General features: G+C 38.3%; 2 protein-coding genes across 4 annotated transcripts in view; both read left to right on the forward strand.

The window, feature by feature from the left end:
• The window catches only part of BNC2 (basonuclin zinc finger protein 2), a 460,343-nt gene that overhangs the window by 257,139 nt on the left and 177,989 nt on the right, over window positions 1-25,215 (forward strand). The gene's annotated exons all lie outside the window — the stretch shown is intronic.
• On the forward strand, window positions 16,358-16,727 carry LOC116458557 (small ribosomal subunit protein eS28). Its single transcript, XM_032138302.2, has one exon. It carries the CDS (start codon window positions 16,383-16,385, stop codon window positions 16,590-16,592), a length of 210 nt encoding a protein of 69 aa, XP_031994193.1. The 5' UTR covers window positions 16,358-16,382; the 3' UTR covers window positions 16,593-16,727.

Here is a 25,215-nt window from a genome sequence, read left to right on the forward strand (position 1 = left end):
ATGCAGTCGAATATTCATTGTATGGCCATTAATATAAATACTTCGTCTGGCTTATTAATAACACATGAAGAGACCATGCCCAAACATTCGAAGGGCAAGAGTTTTTTAGTGGTTTCTGGAAGCTCCTTGCTGTGAAGAAATAAGACTTTTAAAAAACATTGCAGTTTAGAGTTTTGAAGTAGCACTTTAAAATATTTTAAAATACATTTGGTATATCTTAAGAAATTCTTGACTAGGCTAAAACTTAATATTGAACGAAGTGATCTTTTGAGATCGATATGATTTCCAAGTTTGACATTTAAGCAAATCATGTTCTCTGTTTTAAGAAACATTAAACAAGGAGACAAAAATACACAATAAATAAAGTTTCTAGGGTAACATTATTTCCTACCTTCTGCTTTGCTTTTACTGAATCCTTTTTACCTTTCCTGCTACTGATAGATCTCAAAACTGGCCTCACTGGGTTTTCCCAAAGGCTTTTGGAAAGATCCATTTACTTTATGACCCACATACATCTGATATTAGAGCAACTATGAATTAATCCAGCCTCACTTTAGTATTTATCTGTTATGCATTAGGAATATTTAAAAAGCAAATAATTTAAACTAATGTTTTTCTTGCATGTAAGTTAGATCTTTAAAATCAGCTACACATCATATGAAGTTGAAATTTTTAAATAGTTGGCTGAATTGCCTTACAAAGTGTAGTCGCTTAAGCCATTCTGATGGTTTTCTCTGCAGGCTCCTTAGCTTTGACAATACTGTTCTACCCCTTCACTTACATCTACTTGTTAGTGCCTTTTACTTTGGTCTTTTAGTTTCTTTAGGAAGTTCTTCCTTTTGGATACATAGAATATGATGTCATTTATTGATCTCTCTTTTCTGCTACCTTTATATTAGAATTTTAAACACATCATGACAGGAAATAATTCAATCTGGTACAATATGCCCTCTGTCTCCTAGTTTTTAACTCCTGAGTCTTATATGCCGCACTTTCGATCTCTGGTGGCTAACCTGACTACTTTCTGTCTCGTTTACTGGAATACATCCATAAACCAAGGATACATCTGTGTCTTCCGTGTCCAACAGCGTATTCCAACAAAGGCTTTCAGTGAGCCAGGATGTGTGGCTTAGTTTCACCATCATTTTGGTAAAAATACATGTATTAAACAGATACTGAATTTCTGACTTGCATTTAATCTTCTCCTCCTGTTTTATGTTTTCTTTCTTTGATTCGGACAGCAAACTGATTGAAATCTTCAGTATAACCTATAAAACCAAAGATTTATTATTATTAGGGAACCCAAAGAATAAAGTTGTTCATGGTTTTTTAACAATAGAGAAATAAAAATAATAAGGTTTTTTTAGTATATAATTAAGCACTTAAATTGTCACCTGAAATTATTGTTCTTTACATGCGTTTCCCTTAGCCCTTTGTAATTACCTAACACTTCCAGTTAGTGCCAGTTGTGGGAGCAACAGGCTTCTAAAAATACCCTCCTCCTGGCCTGGCCACCCACCTAAGAATCACGTGAAGAGGTGTTTTGTGAATTACCACAAAGTTAGGTACAACCGATGCAATCTGTGCAGCTATTTCTGTCAAAAATTGTGCCTCCAAGAGGGATCAGCTACATTATATCTTGTAATTTCAGATACGCTTTCTTGGATTTAGTGAAAAAACCTTCTCTGAGGCTTGATAACCTTCTGACCAAATGGATTGCAATCAAGTGTACCTGTGATAGTGAGCTTGAATTCACAAAACAAGCAACTCGATTCATTGTTTTGTTAATCCACATCCACTTAAGGCATAGCTATTCTTTATCTGATATGTCATCTTGGGTTATTCATCATGATTAGTAAGTTTGTCTACATTAAAAATATTACACAAATCCTTCTGAAAAATTTTAGTCTAAAAGTCATCAGAGGGAGCTATAGGTTCTTAAATTAATTGACTAACGAATAAAACCTGTTTTTCTATTGGCTGTTCTTCACTGCTTCCTTTAGAGTGGGCGCAGATGAAAATGAATCATGGAGTTTAGGAATGAAAGTCTGAAAAATAACTAGATAAAATTTTATAATTTGGGGAGCTATAAAATTTGGAATCTGTGTCCTTGATTTTCATCCCTCTCATTTGGAAATGATGAAGCTCAGGAGGTTAAGAAGACCATGGTCATTACAACCAACAAGAGATTGAAATGGACAAGAATCCTAGTGTCCAGACCAGTACTGTCCAGCAGAAATAATTCTGCAAGCCACATATGCAATTTAAAATTTTCTAGTGGCCACACTACAAAAATAAAAAGAAACAGAAACAGGTGAAATTGATTTTAATAATGTGTTTCATTTGACCCATTATATCAAAAATTATGATTTCCACGTATAATAAATATAAAAAATATATAATCAATATGAGTGTTTATCGAGACGTTTTCTTTTCTTTTTTCATTCTGAGCCTTCAAAATTCAGTGTATTTTACACTTTCAGCACATCTCAACTTGGACTAGCCACATTTCAAGTGGTCAGTACCCACATGTGGCTAGTGGCTACCATATTGGATGGCTTAGGTCTAGACACCAGTCCAATTTTCTTTCCACCACAGCAGTGTAATAGCTTTTAAAGGGTTGACTTGGATTTTCAGAGTCTTATTTTGGTTAATTTAGGTTAATTTTTCACTTTGATATACAAGTGAAAAAGTAACTGAAACCTTATATAAGTCATTATAATAGAAGCACATTGCTCTAGAATCATCTTTCTCATTAACATTTTTGATTCCTTGGCAAATGCTTAGTAATACTTCAAGTAAATATTTTCAAGTTACTTGTAGACTTTTTTTCCTTCGTCACTTTACTCCCTGTGAAGCCATACTGTCTCAGTTTTGCTAACCACAGACACATTACAGGCAGTGTTGTGGGAGAAGAAAAAGTTTCCCTCTGTTTCTCCTTTTGGAGGTTGAAGGCAGTATACCCTGGTGCTGCCCTGGGCTGAGTCTGTCCACCATCTGTGTAAGGAATTCACAATCCCAGACAAAAGAAATTGGCAGAGTCTTCCCTCTGTCTGCTCTCCAGATCCTCAAGATAGCCATAAAACACCTGGACAAAATCAGCAGGTGATGGCAAGGGAAAAAGAATGATCAGTCACAGGCGTTGTTGAATCCTTTGAACATTACTTATGGCCTGGACATTGCTGTCACCAGGCACAGTTTGATCTTGGGTGAGTTTTCTGGAAGAGCTTTATTCCCTGGCTCTCTGACAACAGCGGAACCAGATAACATTGTGGATAGGAGAGAAGTGGAAAGTCGAGGTTTCCCTGCCTTAAGGTATAGTAGTTCCAGGTGGTGTTACCTCTGTGTGTGTAAGAACATCCTACAGAAATAAGTCATATCACCAGATGCATAAAGTGTGCTATTTAGATCAGTGTTCTTACTGTAATCCTGCTCAAGGAGTTAAAATATTCACTCATCTACTTATAATTTATAAATTGTTTTCAGAATAATCGGCATTGTTCATATGCTATGTTTTTTAAATGTAGTTTAAAATCTGTTGTCTGCACTTACACTGAAAAAGGGGAGTTGGCACTATGGTATTCATAGGCTTTTACAAATCTTTTCTTATGGTGGCTGTACATAAGAAACGTTTCTACATACTCATTTTGTGTCACATGGTTTGCTTCCATATCTTTTGATGCTGTATGTAGAAGTTACAGTAGCTACTAAGTCATCATTTGGGTTGTCTGAAATTTTTGTAATGATATCAGATGGTGGCAGAATTGCATATCATGAAGTCTGGTAGGGAAGGGGCCCATTTTTAATGGATCAGGAATTTAGCCATGAAGAGATGACACTTTTGCCAGTGAAAGCTCCGAGCAAAGTCCGTTAGCTGTTGCCTCTTTGTCAGTCAGTAAGAGAGTTTAATAGAGTGGTATTTAGCTTTCTTTGCTGCTGCCAGTTTTAAGGGTCATATTTTAGCTCTGATCTTTATTTCCAGTGAGAGGGCTAAACCAAAGCAGAAGCTGCACTATTTAACTCAGAATTCAGAATGATTTTCTCTCTCCCTTTGGCTCTGTCTACAAATGTAGCCCTTTTTCATATAAATGACGTCAAGCTTCATTGAATTTAGCTCTCTCTTGTTAAGTACATTAATGCTGTGTTCTATCATTCATTACATGAGAGTTAGTTGTCTATTACAAAGTGGGGGTTTTTGTTTGGAGCCTGATCTTCACGGGAAGAAGGCCATACGTGGCTTAATTTCCTGAGTGCACTGAATGCTGGACTTGTTTATCTGTGACTTGTATATCCACTGAAAGCACCATGCAAAATGTTGATTCTACCATTGGGAGGCCCACTGTATTTTAAGCAAGGAAACTTAAAAGAGAAGAACACTTACCACCTTTCTTTTTTAAAATCCCCTTTCCCCCATGCATTTTGTCACATTTTTAGTGATCTATACAGCGCCCTAAGAGTGTGTTACAGAAAGTGTTAATATCTTAGAGCAGCAGTAATAATAATCCTTTTACTCAGGCTAATCATGTGCTAATCCTTTGGTAAGTCAAAAGTATTAGATCATTTGAAATTCATTGTGTCAGCTCAGTTGAAATTAACTGGTATGGTGCTATAAACATTTAGAGAAAGGGAGTCTTTGAACCCAAATAATAATGTCAAATAGTTTGTTAGTGTTACATGTTCATGTTTAAGGGTTTCATAAGCTCAACCCATGGACAAGAGCATTTCAGTTTACATCAGTGTGTAATATATTATTTTAACTGAAGGTTTATTTTTATTTTGTTATTTGGGGAAAGTTTCTTTTCCTCTGGCACTTGTGGACTGGATTTTTATGGTACAGTTTTCACTCTGCAATCACAGGAAGCCTGCTGTGCCAGAAGGGTGCTTTTTGGTGTTTTTTTGTTTTGTTTTTTGTTTTTAAAGAAAACTGTTTTTGTTTTTCTAAAGCATTTTGTTGGGTTTGAATTTTCTCCTTGCTCCCTTCTTTCGTATTCTTGAGAAAAACATTGATGGTGTACATATTTATTTTTCTGTGAATATTTTAACCAGGAATTTTGGCTTCATGTTTCCCCTTTCTTCCTGAACAGAGCCACTCCTTCCTTGGAATTTTTATAATTCTCTTGAATTATTCTCTTTCCCTCTCTCACTCTAAGTCCTCAGGTGATAGAGAGCCCTTAGATTCTTTGTTTTAGTGATCTTTGCACCCAGCATACCTTAGGTGTCAATAAAGAATACTTTGAATTGCTTCACTTATAGAAATGCTGGTAAATTTGGTGACTTAGCTAAAGTTGTTCCCATGTCAGAAAATGAATATTTTTGGTGACAAATCATTTTCATTTCTTCTTTCCTGAAAGTCGTTTGAGTTTTAGAAGGGCACCTTAGAGCTTCAGGACTGTTTGAGCTGCAACTGTTGTTCTCCACCTTTATGAAACCACTCAGCTGTTGACAAAGCCGGTGTTAGAGCTTCAGAGAGCACCAGCACAATTAATTGGTTTTCTGAGGATGCGTAACTTAAGTAATTGTGCAGTCAAGGCTCATGTGGAAAGGATGAGTATCTGTCCTTTCTGGACCTCTGGTTATCGCTCCTTGTTTCCACCTGATCTTTGATTCATAGTTTTGGAGAACTTGTAGATTCTCTTATCCTAGAGTGTATTAAGTACTGTAATGTGAAGTCCTCCCCCTCTTTTTTGAAGATGAAATTTACAGATCTTGCTGCTGATTGCATTCTGTAAATAAAGGGAGAGCTCTGAACATTATGTTTGATGTCGTGTCTCTAGTCCGTGGCCATGCTCGATATAGCTTTCTTCCTCCTGGCGTCCTCCCGTGAACAGATTCTGGTGATGAGAAGGTTCATCATTTAAAAAGCAGTCCACAGGATAGCTTTCTCTATGCTGTTATAGAATGAACTGAAATCTATGTAGAATAGCTCTAGAGCTAAAATTTGGCTAGAGAGAAGAGGTGTTAAATGCAACCTGAGCATTTTTTTTCAGGGATAACCCAGCTCAGAGAATTAGGTGTCCAGATGATCTGGTTTAAGTCACAGAGACAGTGTAGCCAACCAGTCCCCAAGGCACTGGCCTCACTGAGAGGGTAGCTAGCATTCCACTGGGTATGGGATCAGGGATTATTGATGGCATTGTTACAAGCCTGTCAATGAGGGCATGTAGAATAGGTAGCCCCGAAAGTTGCTTTTAGTCACCGTAAAGTGGTGCTCCATTTTAGAGTTCAGTCCAGGCATGGCCTTACTACCATTGCTGGGAAAGGGCAGCATGTCACAGTGACAGAGAACATGGACTGTGGAGCCAGGCTGCTTAGGTTTGAATCCTGTTTCTACCAGTTGTACTGTCTCTGTGATACTGGACAGGTTTCTGAAGTGTCTGTGCACCCAAGTTCTTCATCTGTGAAATGGGATAATACCTACTTCCTGCAAAGTTGAAGTTAATTGTGAGGATTTAATGAATGTATGGTGCCTGGAACAGTGCCTGAAACATAATAAATGCTGCATACATGTTAATGTAGTAAAATAAAACTGGGTGCTGAGAGCTGCTGATGCTTCAGAAAACCATTAGTGAAACCTAACCCCCTGGAACCTGACCCTTCATTAAGGCCCCAAGGTTTTACTAACCTTTGTGCCTGCCACAAAAACCATACTTACATGTGCCTTGTACTCAGAAGCTCCTATAGATAATCTTGGGTTTTTTTTTTTTTTCTTCTCCATCTGTACGTAAAATTTGGAGGAGCTGGCTCTACAGGGCTTTGTGGGGATTCTCTTGGGTGACAGTGTGAGCTGGGGGAACTCTACTTTGAACTAAAAATAGGGACGTTTTCATAATTCTTTTCATATTCTGCTTTGCTTTCTTTGGGTGATACATTCTTTCTCAGGTATAATTTGTCATAGAATGTTTTCAATGGTATTTTTTTGTAACCAAAGTGATTAATTTTCAATTTACATGTGGCTAAGAAAATATATCTGATAATCAAGTTTAGTTCAAAAGTAGGTTTTTGTTTGTTTGTTTGTTCTATAAGTACCTCATTTTGATTGCAGGGCCAAGGTTAAAGTGGACTTGACAGTAAACTGAAATTTATGTTTATCGATGATGATCATGACCCCATATCAATTTCTGTGTTCTCAAATGCATTATATGGTTGTCTGAATAGTTACTCCAGATTGCCAACACTGTGATTTAAGCCTTTCACAAATTACCTGTTGTAATTCACAAAACTGGGTTTCATATTATCTGTGGCAACTATTTTTTTTTTAACGATTCCTCAAAGATGTAATAATACTTGCACAAGTGGCAACTAGGACAGAATGGTTCAAAACAGGAGGAAAGAACGTACTATGAAATGTTATAGAGAGCCACCTACGAAAATTCCCACGTGTCAGTAGAACTAACTTCCTTCCTTCCTTCCGTCCTTCCTTCCTTCCTTCCTTCCTTCCTTCCTTCCTTCCTTCCTTCCTCCCTCCCTCCCTCCCTCCCCTCTCCTCCCTGTCTTCCTGCCCTCCTTCCCTTCCCCCTTCTTTTCTTTCTTTCATTCATTAATTTTTATTTTTATTTATTTTTTTGAGAGAGGATCTCACTCTGTTGCCTAGGCTGGAGTGAAGTGCCACAATCTCAGCTCCCTGCAGCCTTGATGTCCTGGGCTCAAGTAGGGATTCTCCCGCGTCAGCCTCCCAAGTATCTGAGACCGTGGGGGCCGGCCAATTTTTAAAACTTTTTTTGTAGAGACAGGGTCTTGCAATATTGCCCACACTGGTCTTGAACTCCTGGGCTCAAGCAATCCACCTGCCTGGGCTTCCCAAAGTGCTGGGATTACAGGTGTGAGCTACCTTGTCTGGCCTCTTTTATTTTATTTTATTTTGTGAGACAGGGTCTCTCTCCGTCACCCAGGTTCAGGTGCCGTGGTGCGATCATGGCTCACTGCAGTCTCAACATCTGAGGCTCAAGCAATCCTGCTGCCTCAGCCTCCCAAGGAGCTGGGACTATAGGTGCGCACTACCAGGCCCACCTAATTTATTTATTTTTTATTTCGTAGAGACAGGGTCTTACTCTGTTGCCCAGGCTAATCTCGAACTCCTGGACTCAAATGATCCTCCCACCCCAGCCTCCCAAAGTGCTGGGATTATAGGTGTGAGCTACCATGCCTGGCCCAGAACCTTTTCAATATGGTTATGGAAACATTATTAACTGGACACGGTTGCTTGATTTTGCAGCTTAATTGGAGTTATCTTGATGTAATGGAATGAACAAATTTGACCATTGAGCTCTCAGACTTGGTTTTGAATTCCACTTTTTCCAGTGACCAGCTATGAGGACTTAGTCAAGTTCCTTAATCTCCTTGACTGTCAGTCTCCTTATCTGTAAAATGGAGATATAATAGTACTGATCATGCTCAATTGTCATGAAAATTTAATTAATTCATGCATGTGAAGTATTTACATTATAGAGGAAGAAAAATTTATTTTCCTTTTACTCGTCTAAGTTCTTGGCTGCTACCTCTGTAACAAAAGACAAATTAACAAAGAAAAGCATACAAATTTATTTAATATAAATTTTATGTGACACATTTCCTTCATAAGGAAATGAAGACTTGAAGAAACAATTAAAGCTGAATGTTTTTATGGGTTCGATGAAGAATGGACAGTCCTGGAAAAATGTGATAAGACAAAAAAGAGTATGTGCTAAGAGTAGTAAACCGAAGGAAACTCAGCAAGGCCTGCTTATTTAGATTCCTCTTGATGTCCTTCCATTTTCAGATATACAGATGCTTTTTTCCTCTGGGTTTTGGGGAGGGCACCTCTCACATGACGATCTTATGGCCTGCTTCTGGGGAAAAGGATGGGGAAATGTCAGAGAGTCCTTGCGTATATCATCTCTCAAAACTCTTAATCTTAATTAAATATTCAGTATGTCAAGGTGCCATATATTGGGGTAGCATGTCCTGAGCTCCATCAACATTAATGTAAAAATATTTAGCCTAATGCCTGGCACATATCAAGAGCTTGAGAAATGCCGACTCTAAAATTATGACGTCTAGGAAGATGTGGGGCAGAATTGTAAACTTACCTGCTAAATTACCTGTGAGCTGCCCCACCGTTCGTTAATTATGGCAATAATAATGGGTTTATCATGCTGTATCCTCACTCTTGCAAGCAGTGTTCCTTGTGCTTAGCAGTAAATGTTGCCTAATTTGGGGCATGCTGGTGTGTCTGCAGACTGGTTTTGTATGTGGAAAGGTAACTGGCCTGCTTGGCTTTTTTTTTTTTTTTTTTTTTTTTTAAAGAGACAGAGTCTCACTCTGTCATCCATGCTGGAATACAGTGGCCTGATGACAGCTTACTGCAGCCTTGACCTCCAGAGATCAAGTAATCTTTCCACCTCGACTTCCCAAGTAATTGGGGCCACAGGCATGTGCCACCACACCCAGCTATTTTATTTTTATTTTATTTTTTTTGTAGAGACAGGGCTTCTCTGTGTTGCTGAGGCTGGTCTTAAATTCCTGAGCTCAAGGGATCCTCCTGCCTCAGCCTCTCAAAGTGCTGGAATTACAGGCATGAGCTACCACTCCTGGCCATTTTTTTTAACTTCATGAATGTAGCTCTTCCATATCACCTTACTATAATAAAAGAGGAACAATACCCCAGAAACCTTTCTTTTAAATAGTACCTGGAAACTTTAACCTTGCTTTCATTTTATTTAGAGAAAAGGTGCATTTTACCATGATAGTGAAGCCATTTACATGGATTAGATGGAGTTTTTTGGATTTTTTTTTTCAAGAAAGAATAAAGTTTTTCCAAGTGGTTTTGTTGGCTTTTAAAACAAAAGCAATCATAGTGAACTGAATCTGTTTCTCTTTCGAAGCATACATGTATTGATTGCTAACTCTGTGCTATGTACTGTCTTGGATTTCGGGGGCTGTGATGAGTAAGACCCCATCCTTGCTAATAAGGTCTTTATGACGTTAATATTATAGAAAGATTTCTAAGTTTTGGCCAATGGCCAACTATTTCTACTAGAAGTTCATCCATTGATCTCAGGGTGTACCCCTACCTCTGTTGCTTTTGTATTTTTTCTTGAGGCTTGTGACAGTGAAATTTAACATTTTTGGGTTTCAATCCCAAGTGTTAATTTCTGGTTAATTTCAATCCTAAGCGTTAATATATAGGACATGCTGTAATTTGGTTTTGAGCCTTGTTTCATTAGGTTTGGCTTCAAGGGCACACAAACCAGAAAACTGAACTTATTTTCATTCCTTTCTTTTGAGGCTGTTTTCCATACGGTACTGGTCATCTCCCTCTTGTGACTGTTACCTTTCTTTTGTAATCGCGTTGTCACATGATGTTATCCAGACAATTAATTGAAAATACACTGCCTGTCTGGAATCAGAGACAACTCAGAAGATTTTGCGATCTTCCATGACATGCCCAGTGACAACTGTGCTTGTCACTGTTTCTTCTGGGAAATCCCAGGGAATTGTCATAGTCTGCTGTCCTGGTTACCGAGGATTTCTCACTGAAAGCTGAATTGGTGGTTGGATTCAAGGATGCAGGGGAGCCCTAATTATGGTAAGAGGTCTAAGAGGCTCCTCCTTACATTTACCTCTTGTCACTCCTAGGAAAAGTAGCAGGGGGATCTTCTTGCACACAATCTCAGTAACTGAAAAATGAAGGTAATAGCTGATCTCCTTTTCAGAAGAGGTACAGGTGTTGGCATTTGTTATAAATACCTATTCTGAGAAGCCTGCACAGTAGTAGTGGGGAATACTCCATAACCTGCTGTCACCACTGATTTTCAATAACATGTGGCATTTGGGGCCGCCTTTCCGTTTGACTTTGTCTTTTACATTTAAAATTTATTAAAGCAACATTTTTCTGGGTTGCAAGCATATAATGGATTTTTTTCCTAGAACTTTTGCATATTTCTTGTTATATCTTTAACACAGTACGTTTTCCTTCCCTTGTGTGATCTGCATTTTAAAATTGAAAAAGTACACTGGGTATTTTCATATTCAAACTGGCACAATAGGCATACAGGCTCTAATAATTAGTCATATGCTTGGAAATTGTCAGTATTCCCCATGGTTCACAAATTTAAAATAAAACTCGCTGCTATCTTTTATTTTGATCCAATTTATTTTTCAGACTACCTTTCTAACCTTATGGTCCTAGGTATTCTCTTTGCTATAACTCATATGTTCTTTGAACAAGCCCCATGCTGCTTTACCTCCATACCATTGGCAGTACTTGTCCATCTTCTTGGATGATCTTCTTTCCCCATCTTGGCTTGTTGAAATCACTTAAATAAGTTTGTCATAAGTGATGATGGTCCAGCACTGAGCTAGGAGATTTGTGTGGGTGCCAAGTAAAACAAGACATGGTCTCTGACCTTGAGGACCTTTGAGTCCAGTGCCTCTTGAAAGCCTATCCATCTTCCAAACCACTTCCTTCACTAAGCTTTTTCTCATTACCTCAATAGAAGTAGTCTCTCTCCCCTGAACCCCAAAGCGTTTTGTTTATGCCTCTCTTGTCACATTGATCACATTCCACTTTACAGTATAGTTATTTGTGGTCAGGTTTATCTCCCTACTCAGTTGTAAATTCCTCAAGGACATATTTATGTTTACATGTCAGGGTTTAGAATTCTGTTTTCCACATAGTAGGTGTTTGAATTGATGGGGCCACAAGAATAAAAATCCGTGCTAAGAATCGGTGAGGGGATCTTGTCATATAGTATTTTGTATTTCCTATTCAGTACAGTTAAGGTAATTTAATTTTCAAATTCTACTCTAATATAAGGATGGAAAATAGAAATATGAATGCCTAGTTCTCTAAGTTTGGTATGAGAAAGTGGCTGGGGAAGGGGTGGGTGTGTGAGACTGTTTCATGTGTACAGTGTTATATCATGAGGCAGATACTTAATTTCAGGAAACAGCCTAATGAATATGAACACTTGGAAAATTAGTTGCCCATTCTATTAATTGTTTATTTGTGAATGAAAGGGGCTAGTCAGGCTGGAGGATTGCATGGTTTCTGGAAATCGGTATACTAAACTATCTCCAGATGTGGGGAGAAAGAAAGACGTCCACATTTTATTGCGTATAACACTTTGTTGCACAATTCACAATTTGAGCTTAGAGGTTTTTTTTTTTTTTGCTTCTGTTTTCTAGTTATTTTAGTGTTAGATCTCTGTTGTTTCTTCTACCTCTTACAAATTAACTAATAGAATAATTTAAAGGAAACATTTAGTAACGTGCTTTTATTGAAGTTAGGTGGTCTAGTTAGAAGAAAGAGACTAGATTATTTTTATATGGAGGAATATTTTTTCTTCCTCGAGTTATTTATTTCGTTTGGAGACATTTATATGATAAATTTACTTGTATATGAATTTTGAAAATTTTGTTAAATCAAGAATTGTTCCTTTATTCTGCAGGTAGAATATTTTAAAATTGAGCTTAATCATTATTCCAGAGAATTTGATAAACACATTTAGTGAAACTTGGATGGCATAGCCTTACAAGCTGGTCTTACAAGTTATTATTTAATGGCTGAATGCTAACAGACTGCATGTCTTGCTTTATCAGAGTGTAAAGTGAGACCTTTTTTTTCCCCTTGAATTTTTTTTTGTTGTTCTTTATGCAATCATTTAAACAATAGCTCTGGCATCACCTCATTGTGTTATTAGCCTCACCTTTTCAGCAACAAGTATTCTAAATTCCTATCTTCGGAGCTGCTTGGGAACCTGGATTTTTGTATGGGAACCTGGATTTTTTTATGATAACCAGTCAAAAAATAACATAAGATTGATGTCCAGGGTTGGATTTTTATGTGTCATTTAAAAATGGCATTTGTGCCACAGTTCACTTTACAGCTGTTTTCCAGATAATTCAAAATACTAGAAAAATCCATCTGGTCCTTTAGAAAACTATCCTGTGAGCCTTTCCCTTCATATGCAGGTTATAGAAACAACTCTGGCTGGATGCTTTGGTGGCTAATTTAAAGTATCTGGCAGGACGATTGATAGCGCCTTTCCTTTGTGTTGTAACAAATATATTTCGGCTGCAGTTTATTAACATAATTCAGCACAACCACAGACATATTGTACATATTAAAGCATAGAATTAGAACCATTTTTTGCACATCGCAGTCTTCTCTTGCTTGTACTTTTTTTTTGACAAGGATCTGGATAATTGCTTCAACAAATGAACTGCTGTGTTCAGTCTGTTTCTGTAATTTCATAAATTGTTTTCATGCTAAAACCAAGCAAGCTTTCACTGAGTTAATATAAGGAACCACAGTGTAATTACAGGAGCTGTATTATTAAAAAGTATGACAGCAGTGGCAGCCTAACTGACAGCTACTTTCTCCTTGCTTTATCATGACAAATTAAAAAACTCTTTTAAGTGCCAGGGAGCAACAGAATTTTCTATATACACATCATCTTGAAAATGGGTATGCATTCATGACTAATTACTTTAAGTGTGTGTATGATGTTTTACCCCTGGAAAGACTCCATGTACCTAATGATCTTGTGAGTGTTGCCTTTCTTCAACTGTGAAGCAGGGAAAGGTGAAATACCATGTATGAAAATGAGAGCTAAGTTACCACAGGGTGGATGACATTTTAAAAGCAGATAGGAGTTTTTTCAGACCTACTTTGTATTTTCTTCATTGATTGCGTTTAAATTCTGTTGGGCTAACTGATCAGAGACTACCTATCTCTGTTTCAATTCATAGACCCTTATAACCCTGATAAATTATAGTAATTTAAATATTTTGTCAGTTTATCACTCCTTCAAACTTGTATCTGTAATCTGCTTTCTTGTCGTACATACATTGTTGGGAACCTCAGATTCCTTCTGGGGGTATTTATGGAAGGATGTTACTCGCTGGCCGTTCTTTTCAAGTTTTACTGAATTTAATTATAGTGGTGCATCTGGCAGGCATGAAAACCATTAGATGAGCAAAGGGGGCTCCCAAATGCCACTCTATGAGCATAATTTAAAATGGTTTGGATTCAGCAATCCTCCTTCAGTTGCGTTATTAGGTACATTGCCTTGTACTGTTATCCTTCTGGTTGTGGTTACATGGTGCGCCCAATTTTTTGCCACCCCTTTTCCTTTCCCTCATCACTGCATTGTGTGATATCTATATTATGTTGCTGGGCCTTTCCTTTAGAATTTGTGGAAATAATGGTATATTTATCCATAATATGGATGAGATACAAATGACTTGGTATTAAGGGACAGAAGTGATTTGCCTCCTTAAGAGCTTGTGATTATCAGACAGAAGATGGCAGAGAAGAATAAGAGCAAACCAAAGCCAAACCTGTTTCTTCTATTCTCAATTCAGTCAAAATGGAGGATACTAAGAGACAGGAGTCCTGAGAGGAGGGGGTACCAAGGGAAAGGTAAGAAGGGCAGGTAAGGGATTCAAGACATACTGGAGACAAGGGGGAAGAGCAACAGTTTTGTCAAAAAGAAAAAGAACGGTGATCTTTCTGGAAGTCCAGCAGAGAAGACCTTTCTTGAGATTAGTTTAAATTAAGAACTAGAATAGAAATATGTCCCATAGATAAATTCCATAAAGCAACTTCTAGGATTCTGCTGTCCAGGTGCCTGAATAGTTTGTAGCCATCTTCTACATACCTTTATTACCTGTAACATAAGGAAGCATAGGAGATACAAGGATGAAGTTCAGTCTTCTCCTTAGCAGGCTGGACACAGTTTTAGCAGTTATTTCTATATGCTCATATTTAGCTTGTTTTCCAGCTGAGCTCCAATTTTTGTTGTCCTGGAGCAGCTCAAGCTTTCACCTTTGGGCCTTTGGATTCCTATCTCAGTTTACCTCCATGAAGCAAGACTAGGTTGGTGTGCCTTCTCTTTATATCATAACACCCTATGGTTTGCCCCCACTCTGTTGGAAATTGCTTATTTACTTTCCTTGCAGCTCAAGCTTCTTGAGGATACTGTGGGTTTTATACTATGTATACAATCCCCGGCACAGAATAGGCATTCACAAAATACTTGTTGAAGTAATGATTTCATGTCTGAGACTTTTGTTATAAAAGCTCTCTGAGCCTTTGAATAGTGGCTCTGAAAGGTCCCCTGGGGTGCACTTTTCTCTAGGCAATCAGTGATCAGAGCTAGCCAAGCCTGCTCTATCCCCTTTCATTCAAACAGCGCATGTTGTGCATCTTTCACAAGGCTGTGTTCTAGGCACTAAAGAAACACAGAAAAATCCCAAGATCCTTTCCTGTACAGGAGACTGAACTTAGGTTGGCAAGGTATGATGTTTAGGAACCTTAAGTACATAAATAAAACATTATAAAATATGGAAACATAGAGCTTTGAAGAAATGTTGAGCATATTGAAACTTATGCATGTAATGGAAGAGGAAGTGGAGTTTGACTTTTGCCTCTTTCAAGTTTGCATGCTTCTGCCAGGCTTGGAAACAGTACCTCTGTTTTTCAGATCTCACTGACTCCCTGTCAGGTTATCTTTTCATGACATCAACTTATCTATTAAGTAATTAGGGCATATTTTAACATGTAAAGTGTATGTCTGGGAGCCATATATTTTGGAAATGTACAGTGTGCACCTGTGGTCCCAGGTACTTGGGAGGCTGAGGCAGGAAGATCCCTTGAGCCCAGGAGTTCAAGGCTGCAGTGAGCTATGATCTTGCCACTGAGTCCAGCCTGAATGACAGAACAAGAGCCTGTTTCTTTAAAAAAAATTTAAAAAATTGATTATTTTTAAAGGCTTATTTTGTCTAAGAATTAATAATCATAATAAACTTTTTTTTTCTTTTAGTTTTAAGGAGCAGGGAGTTTAATAGACAAGAAAGAAGGGGGAAGAAAGAAAAAAGAAGCTCCCTTGTACGGAGACAGAGGGAGGGGGAATAAACATTTTTATTTGCCATTTACTCTGTATCTGTCACTGTGCTTAGCTTTTTAAGCAAAATATTTCTAATGTGTACAAAATCGCTGTGTGAAAAGTAGTACCATTCGATTGTTACAAGTGAGGAATTGGGGCCTCAGAGAAAATAAATAACTTAAAAATAGGAAGTAGGAAGTACCCCTAAGGAATCTTTTTCTGCCCATAGAAAGTAGAGAATAAGGGTAGATTTAGTTAATCACAAACTTTCTACTCTTTTTGAGCCTGCCCTCCCCTGATGTAAATTTGATGTCTCAAATTTCTTGAAGGCGTTATTTAAACAGTGCTTTGTGGTCCCTTCTGGCAGTGTGACTGGTGCTTGTACCATGGGGGTTTTTGGATACCTGGAACTCGATATTGGTCATAAGAGTAAGTTGGGGATCCTGGGAACCCTGTCTTACTCATTAAAAGCTGTGTTCACGCTCTCTGCCAGAACGCCGCCGCGCCGCCATCATGGACACCAGCCGTGTGCAGCCTATCAAGCTGGCCAGGGTCACCAAGGTCCTGGGCAGGACCGGCTCTCAGGGACAGTGCACGCAGGTGCGCGTGGAATTCATGGACGACACGAGCCGATCCATCATCCGCAATGTAAAAGGCCCGGTGCGTGAGGGCGACGTGCTCACCCTTTTGGAGTCAGAGCGAGAAGCCCGGAGGTTGCGCTGAGCTTGGCTGCTCGCTGGGTCTTGGATGTTGGGTTCGACCACTTGGCCGATGGGAATGGTCACAATGTGCTCCTTTTGTTTTTTGCCCGCCACACGGAATTGAGATGCTCCTTTAAATAAAGCGTTTGTGTTTCAAGTTAAAAAAAAAAAAAAAAAAGAAAAAAAAAAGCTGTGTTCACACATTAATGTTTCAGGAGAGTCAAATTTATTTTGCCTGTTTTGTGTTTTTAAAAAAGAGATCAATTTTGTTAATCTATAAATTAGGTCACTAGAGTTGGAACTACAGTATTGAGGGGCCTTCCATCTGGAAGTCTTAACTGCCTAGACAGGGTAGGAAAACATCACCTTAGATTTCAAAAAGACTTAAAATGAACCTCGTCTGAAAATGAAAGCATCTGTATAGCATATACAAATACATTAGCACACTATGCTGTGTTCAAGTAGAGTTGTTAATTTCTCTGTGTATTATTTTAAACAAGATTGGTAAAGTAGGAAAACCAAAACATTTTTTTGCTTTGAAAATTTATTCTGTAAGAATATAATAAAATTGTTTACTTACCCTAAAGTGTAGCTGTTATCAAAACTCTTTTGTTTAGACGTGTTTAGTTTAACCACCTGCCAAAAGGACCACTGAGTTTAAATGGTTACAACCAAGTTTACAAGTGTGGACTTGGTCCTATGTTTCTTTTAAATGCCACCTCATAGGACCACCCCTTTTCTCTACATTCCCTAATTATTTTCTCCATCTCTCCTTGTTTTCTGTTTTTTTCTTTCTCTGAGGTTTTGCATTACTTTTATCAAAACGAATCCCCTTTTTAAAACTGAACACCGCAGCGCACTGTGGCTCACGCATGTAATCTCAGCACTTTGGGAGGCTGAGACAAAATGATTGCCTGAGCACGGAAGTTTGAGATCAGCCTGGGCAACATGGCGAGACTCTGTTTCTAGAATTTTTTTTTTTTAAAAAGTCAGCCAAGTGTGGTGGCACACTCCTGTGGTTCCAGCTACTTGGGAGGCTGAGACAGGAAGATCGCCCGAGCCCAGGAGGTTGAGGCTGCAGTGAGCTGTGGTCACACCACTGCACTCCAGCCTGGGTGACAGAGTGAGACCCTGCCTCAATAAATGTGTTAGTCTGTTTAGAAGCAAGTCACACCTTATGTGGATGGCTGCAGGCCAAAAGAGCTTGTGCAGAGAAATTCCTGTTTTTAAAAACCATCAGATCGCCGGCCAGGCCTGGTGGCTCACGCCTGTAATCCCAGCACTTTGGGAGGCCGAGGCGGGTGGATCACCTGAAGTCAGGAGTTTGAGACCAGCGGCCAACGTGGCGAAACCTCGTCTCTACTAAAAATACAAAAATTAGCTGGGCATGGTGGCAGGTGCCTATAATCCCACTACTTGGGAGGCTGAGGCTGGAGAATTGCTTGAACCTGGGGGGTGGGAGTTGCAGTGAGCTGACTGAGATTGCGCCGTTTCACTCCAGCCTGGGCGAAACAGTGAAACTCTGTCCCCCAAAAAAGAAAAAAAAAGCCATCAGATCTTGTGAGACCCATTCACTATCAAGAGAATAGCATGGGAAAGACCCACCCTGATGATTCAGCCATCTCCCGCTGGGTCTGTCCCACAACATGTGGGAATTATGGGAGCTACAGGATGAGATTTGGTTGGGGACACAGATTTGGTTGGGGCCAAACCATATAAGTAAATTAATAAATAAAATTGAATACCTATATATTTCTCCCCTCTAATCCATTCCTCAGAGTCTCTGATGGAGTGAACTCTCTTTTTTTCTTTATTATTAACTTTTAAAGCTAATCTTTTAAAAAATATTTTTTCTATTCTGTCAAGTTTTTGTCTTTTATACATGTTTGAATTAAGTCGTTGTTCTAAATATACATGTAAGCTGGCTTATAAATACTGTAATTAATTCTCTTACTTAGGACTCAAATGTTGCTTATAGTTGAAATTGTAAGCCCTTATTTTCTGTTCTAGCAGCAGGTACTCTAAATGGCTTGTTTAAAAAAAAGTTCTTGACTGGGCGTGGTGGGTCACACCTGTAATCCCAGTACTTTGGGAGGCCAAGGTGAGTGGGTCACTTGAGGCCAGGGGTTTGAAAAGGTTAGCCAGGCATGGTGGTGTGCACCTGTAGTCCCAGCTACTTGGGAGGCTGAGGTGGGAAGATCACCTGAACCTGGGAAGGTTGAGGTTACAGTGAGCCGTGGTTGTGCCACTATGCTCCAGCCTGGGTGACAGAACGAGACCGTGTCTCAAAAAAAAAAAAAAAAAAAAAGAATTATTGAAAGGTTAGGCTCTTTATTAGTTATCACTAATTATATCACAGACTCTGAACTCTAAAAATGCTCGTTTTCATGGCTCTGGTCTCTGTTGTGCTGTCATAAACTTCCATTTCATATTTTCTGAAGCTCTCACTTTGAGTTCTTTCTTTGGCAATAAGAAAAGCTTCCATTCAGTCCATCTTAAATGTGGAAAACAGTTTTATGTAGCACTTGTTACTTAACAGTAGTCATGGGACTTAAAGAAAAATGTTGAAGCTTAGAGGTGGTAAAGCACAGTGGTTTAGAGAGTAGGTAGTGAAGTTGACGGGAAGTCCTGGCTCTGCCTTGGCAAATGTAGTTAATGTCTGTGCTTTGTTGTTGTTTTTACCTGTAAAATTGAGATAATGATAGCGTGATACCCTCCTAAGAGGGAAAAGTCAGGATAAGCTGAGTTTGTCCATTCAGTGTTTAGAACACTGCTTGATAGTAAGTGCGTAAGAAGTGTTGCCAGTATTTTTAAACTTAACTTTGCAGATAATATATGAAATATGCAAATAAGTAAAAATACATACTTGAAAACATGAAATCTTTAGGATAATTTCCTCTTTTCCTTCTCTACTAATTTATTGTTGGTGAATTAGATAGAGGTCACAATCTAGTCATGTGTTTTACAGAAAGTAGTTACAATGTTGTGTTCCTTTTGAAATACTGACTTATTCTTTGGCATGTATGAGGGGACATCACATGAAGTCATTGTTGAAAAAGATGTGTCCATTAAGAAAGTTGGTGCTCTATTTGTGTAATTCCCGAGAGTGGAGGGATTTGTTTGGTACAGTAGCCTTATTAGCTTTACTAAAACAAACACACAAAAACAGACTGACACCCACAAGTATTTTTGTCTTGTTTTACAAGGTCTGGTTTCTTTACTGAGGTAAAATTCACATAGCATAAAAATTCATCATTTTAACCTTTTTTCTTTTTCTTTTTTTTTCTTGAGATGGAATCTCGCTCTGTTGCCCAGGCTGGAGTGTAGTGGCACGATTTCGGCTCACTGCAACCTCATCTCCTGGGTTCAAGTGATTCTCCTGCCTCAGCGTCCGAGTAGCTGGGATTACGGGCGCCCACCACCACGCCCGGCTAATTGTTTTTTGTTTTTTGTTTTTTTTTGTATTTTTAGTAGAGCTGCGGTTTTGCTGTGTTGGCCAGGCTGGTCTCAAACTCCTGACCTAAGGTAATCCACCCAGCTCAGCGCCCCTAACTGCTGGGTTTACAGGCATGAGCCACCATGCCCAGCCCATTTTAACCATTTTAAAGTATATAATCCAGTGGCTTTTAGTGTAGGTTTAGCACAGTTTTGTAGCCATCTCTCTCTCAAGATCTTCTTAAGTGAAAAGGATTTATATTTAAAGTTTTAGGAATTTTGCTTTGCATTTAAATGATGTCATGCAGCTTTTCTAAAATAAACATAGCAGTTCTGTGTTTCACAAAATTAAACAAAAGTTGGCATTTAATTATTATGAATGGGGCATTGCTTCTTTTTTATAAAGTGTTTTTTAAAAAATATCTCTTACAGAGAGAGAGAGAAAGAGGTTCTAATTAAGTTAGGGCCCAGATGTTTGCTTTGTATTGGTTTGTATTGTACTTCTGTTGACTAAGCAGGTAGTTGTTAGTAGTTTTAAAATTGTGAACTAATTAAACAATATGAAGAGAATTGAACATCTACCTTACCAACATCCAGATCAAATAAAATTTAGACTTTTATTATTATTTATCTAGGGTGTTATTTAGTATACAAACTCATATAAAGCTTTATTTACTAGAGTTTATGTTCTTTTGTATCTTTTTGATTTGAGGAAAGAAAAAAATGGACAATTTATATGAAATCTCTAGCATTTTAAGCAGTACTGTGACAGAATGTTTTTTTATAAAATACCTAATTTTTAAGAGAATATTTGAGAGAGGTTTGAAGATATACCTAAACAGAAAAAAAATTAAAGAAAAGTATATATTTTTCTGGGCATTAATAAAATCAGCCAGGGTTATGAGCAGAAATACTAACAGCAGGTTTGGGATGTTGATAGTGAAGCTTACCTAAAAATCTTAAGTTATTGCCAGATTTCATGGCACTTGCAACCTCCTTTTTAGTTTTGCTTAAAGTGAAGCATCTTAGACCAGAAAGGATGCTCTAATTGTTGAGTCTTTATTATAGCATTTGAGAGCTGCTTATTGCTGATAAATAATATTAATGTACCTATATGTTTAGCATCTCGAAATTATTTTCTTCAATGGAGCAATTTTGCACACAGACAAAAAAATTGTGACTTTTGGTGTGTGATGTTAGGGTGAACCTGATTGTTAAAAGTTTAACAAATATTTGCATTGGTAGCGGTTAATGTGTATTAAATATTTATTTTTAAAATGATATGTTTTAAATAATATGAAAAATGTAATTTTAACTGGTTACAAGTTTTCTTGTATAACATTAGCATTCTACCTGACACTGAGTAGAAGTAAATTTTGATTTTAGCCCTGTAACCACATAAATATGCTGGATTAAAGCCTTTGGCCCTGACTTATCTACAAGGGTGTGAACATTTCTGTTTGCAGTGCCTGACTTCATTGCTTCCTGGACCAAGGAAGGATTACTTTTGCTTCTTGATAGATTTAACCGAATCTATTACTGATTTGACAATTGGAGGCATAAAGGGTAACCATCAGCATCTTTTCGAAGCATGTAATGCTACTTGGAGAACAATATTCCAGTAAAGAAATTTATTGTTTTCAGAAATTCCCAAAAATTCAGTGGATAACTTATAGAATGCTTTTAATATATACAGTAAGATGGCATCTTCTATTTCTAAAGTATTTAGTTTGTCATTTTATTAGTCAAAGAATACTATAGAAAAGAGCAGCAGATGAAATGAGGGTTTGGCAGCATCAAATGGTAAAAATTCATCTTCCTGGATGCAGTTAAAACAAATGTAAAAATGTTCCCATCTGTCTAAGCCATCAGTTTCTGATACAGTCCCTGGAGGAAGTGGCTGAAAAGTCATTTCCACCTAATGGGTTGTTAGGTTGCTTCTGTACAGTAAGTTGGTGGTTGCAGCCCACTTCCTCTAAGACAAAGGTCCGTGTCTCTAAAACCCTATCACAACTGACACTAATTGGCATTGCTCTCGGCCCCGGGCTGTGAAAGCAGGCCTGAGTGGGCATAGAATGGGGAGCACTGAGGGGGCATGTGGCACCACTGAAAAGACATTGTAGATTTTCCTAGCATACCACATTTAGATTTTTCTTTTCTGACCCCTGTTCATGCAGTTTATATCATTTTTACGCTGTCGTAACACCATGTCATTAGAAAGTATTGTCACCTTACCTAATGTTGGGACTTCCAAATACTAAGTTACCTATGAAAATCTCTATGAAGTAATTAAGATGATTAGTAGTAAATACAATAAATAAGTAGACATTTTTACCTCACATTTTTACACATCTAATAAACTAACATTTTGTTTTCCTTTTTCCTTAAATAAGAAGCCAGAAGAGGGCATATTAGTCTTTCAAAAATCAGTTTGGGAGCCACTTGGCCCAGTTCAGTTACAATTACCATAAATTAGGCAAAGAACCTGCTTTGTATTCATAAGGGTCAGGAGTGAAGGATTTAGTTCTGCAAGGGGGTTGGAATGACAAAAAATACGAAAGCAGAATGGTACCCTCCTCTTAACAACTTTCAACTATGTCAAAGCTTGATTGCTGTATATGGCTCCATACTTTGACGATTATGTAGAAGACAGGGAAGAGAAACATTACTGAACACTTATTATACTGGACGGGTTGTGCTGGGTACTTTCCAGAACATTATCTTTTAAACTTCAGAGATACTACCAGACTCCTGGTTATAGAAAAGTGTGACTGCAGTTACGGCCAGTTGTAGGCAATCTCTCTACTTTCCTAAATGCATATTGGAAAATTAGTGAGTGGTGGCAGTGGGGAGGAAGGGAATTACTAAGGGAATTGATTAGTCATATTAATCATTTATATCTTTTCCCTGCATCCATTTAAAATGAAAATGGATAGCCATTTAGATACCCAGACCCTGCCCTCCCTGGCTTCCTTTTCCCCTCTCCATCATTTTCAGGCTCAGGAGTGTGTAGTAGGATCTTGCTTCAACAGTTGGCTTGGACTCAGCTCCCTCTGAGAAGCTCTGCTTTCAAATCTTGGAAAAGCTCATGAGGCCCTCCTCAGGAAACTGCTTACTTCTCTTGCAATGTCCCAAGGGATGCGAAACAAGTTTGGGATTTCCCTTTACCCCTGAAGTCCTTTAAACAGACCATCTTCTTGTATTTGTGTCTGTTCGTTTAGTTCTCAGCACAGTGGTACCACAAGTGTTAACAATATGGGACCAGGAGTAGGGTGAGCCAAATAGGGTGCCCGAGGTACAAAATTTGAGGAGGCACTTCTTCTCGGGTTGTGCAAGTGGACTGGAAGTTGAGATTCCCCGATTCTGGAGTGTGGTCCTGGATATCTGTACTTGTGTAAAGCACCACAGATGATTCTGACATATACCTGTTGTTTTTCATATTTAATAGGTAAGAGTTTTCTTTTGCTTTGCTTAAGGAAGTGGAAACATTTGGTTCCATAGCTAGAGAAGATGAGATTGTGCTGTGGAACCTTGTTTTCTCAGCACATGATAAATCTCACCTTTAATTTACAGACTCCTCTTGCCTCTTCTAAGATGTTTAAATAATAAAAGATGTATCATCACTATTTTCTGTGATCCCAAATTAAAGCAAGAGGCACTTTCACATTGAAGGCATTATTAGCACATATTTTACATTTCTACTCTTTGTTGTGCGTTATTGTTTCAGATGAAAGGTAGCATACCTGACGACTGTGTACAGAGATCCTCAGGTTACTAGCTCAGGTGTAATTCCTTCATACACAAACTAACTTTATTCATTTATAACACTACCACTTTATACTACTTCTAACACCAGAAGATTCTCGCCACCCGCCGCACCCCCGCATCATTACCTTTTTAAAATAAAACAAGTAGGTTGATTTTGGGGAGGGAGAGTTACTATTTTAACTAATTGAAACACAAAATTGAAATATTAAATATAGGTAAACATCAAAAATGATGTTTTTCAGCTAGAATATGGATAGGTGAGGAAGCATGTATACCTTAACTTTAAATTTTTTTATTTTCTGATTAAGGAATAAAATGCTGAATTTGTCAATAGACTGGCAATCTAAAGAAAATAATACTGTACAAACACACACCCACTTAAAATTGTACTACGTCTGCTTTACTTTTTTCGGAGACATACCATCTGGCAGCTGTGTCTCGGTGTTAAACAACTTGAGCACAGGTAATATATTTGACAATTAAAATAATAGCCTCACATTTACTGGATATGATCAAACATAAAGTATTAAAGCATGCTTATCACCAACTCTGGATATTCAGATAATGTTTCAGTGAAAAATCATATTGAATTGTGCTTTCCTGGACTATTTATGATTCACTCAAGTAGAACACACTAATTGTGCAAATAGGGTAGGAAACAGCCATCTCACAAACTTACAAGGTACTTTACAGCAATCCAACTGATGTTCAGTGTCATAAATAGCAGTATCTGTGGTCATCAATGTAGGGCCCCTCTTGGATTATTTAAAGTACATACCGTAGTCTAGATATAGGTTTCTTATATATCAGGGTTTTAAATGTGAGTGAGTGATACAGTAAAACTGTTGGTTGCCCCTGTTTTCCTTTATCATTCTTCGTAGACCAGCAAAGCTGGTTTGTGTGTATTTGCTCATCCGACAATATATTGGCTTGTCCTGTGGTGCTTGTATTGAAGAAGTGGAAGCACCACAACACATAGGCATGCGCTGTTATCAATTTATCAATGAAAAATGCAGATGTATGAAAGTATTAAGCATATCTTAATATATTACTTTTTTTTTGAGATGGAGACTCGCTCTGTCGCTTAGGTGGGAGTGCAGTGGCGTGATCTCGGTTCACTGAAACCTCTGCCTCCGGGTTCAAGTGATTCTCCTGCCTCAGCCTCCCGAGTAGCTGGGATTATAGGCAAGTGCCACCACGCCTGGCTAATTTTTGTATTTTTAATAGAGATGGAGTTTCACCGTGTTGGCCAGGCTGGTGTTGAACTTCTGACCTCAGGTGATCCACCTACCTCGGCCTCCCAAAGTGCTGGGATTACAGGCGTGAGCCACCGCGCCTGGCCTCAAACTACTTTTTACCTTTACTTAAAGACAAGTTGAGGGAACCATTCATTTGAAGAAGGTGTTAGAAGGGTGTGTGTGTTTTGTTATGACACGTTTTTG

Source organism: Hylobates moloch, unplaced genomic scaffold (genome assembly GCF_009828535.3).
Source record: "Hylobates moloch isolate HMO894 unplaced genomic scaffold, HMol_V3 SCAFFOLD_19, whole genome shotgun sequence".
Lineage (NCBI taxonomy): Eukaryota > Metazoa > Chordata > Mammalia > Primates > Hylobatidae > Hylobates > Hylobates moloch.

What these genes read in the sequence shown, in the direction of transcription:
- LOC116458557 (XM_032138302.2), top strand. Translation starts at nt 16,383, where the DNA reads ATGGACACCAGCCGTGTGCAGCCTATCAAGCTGGCCAGGGTCACCAAG.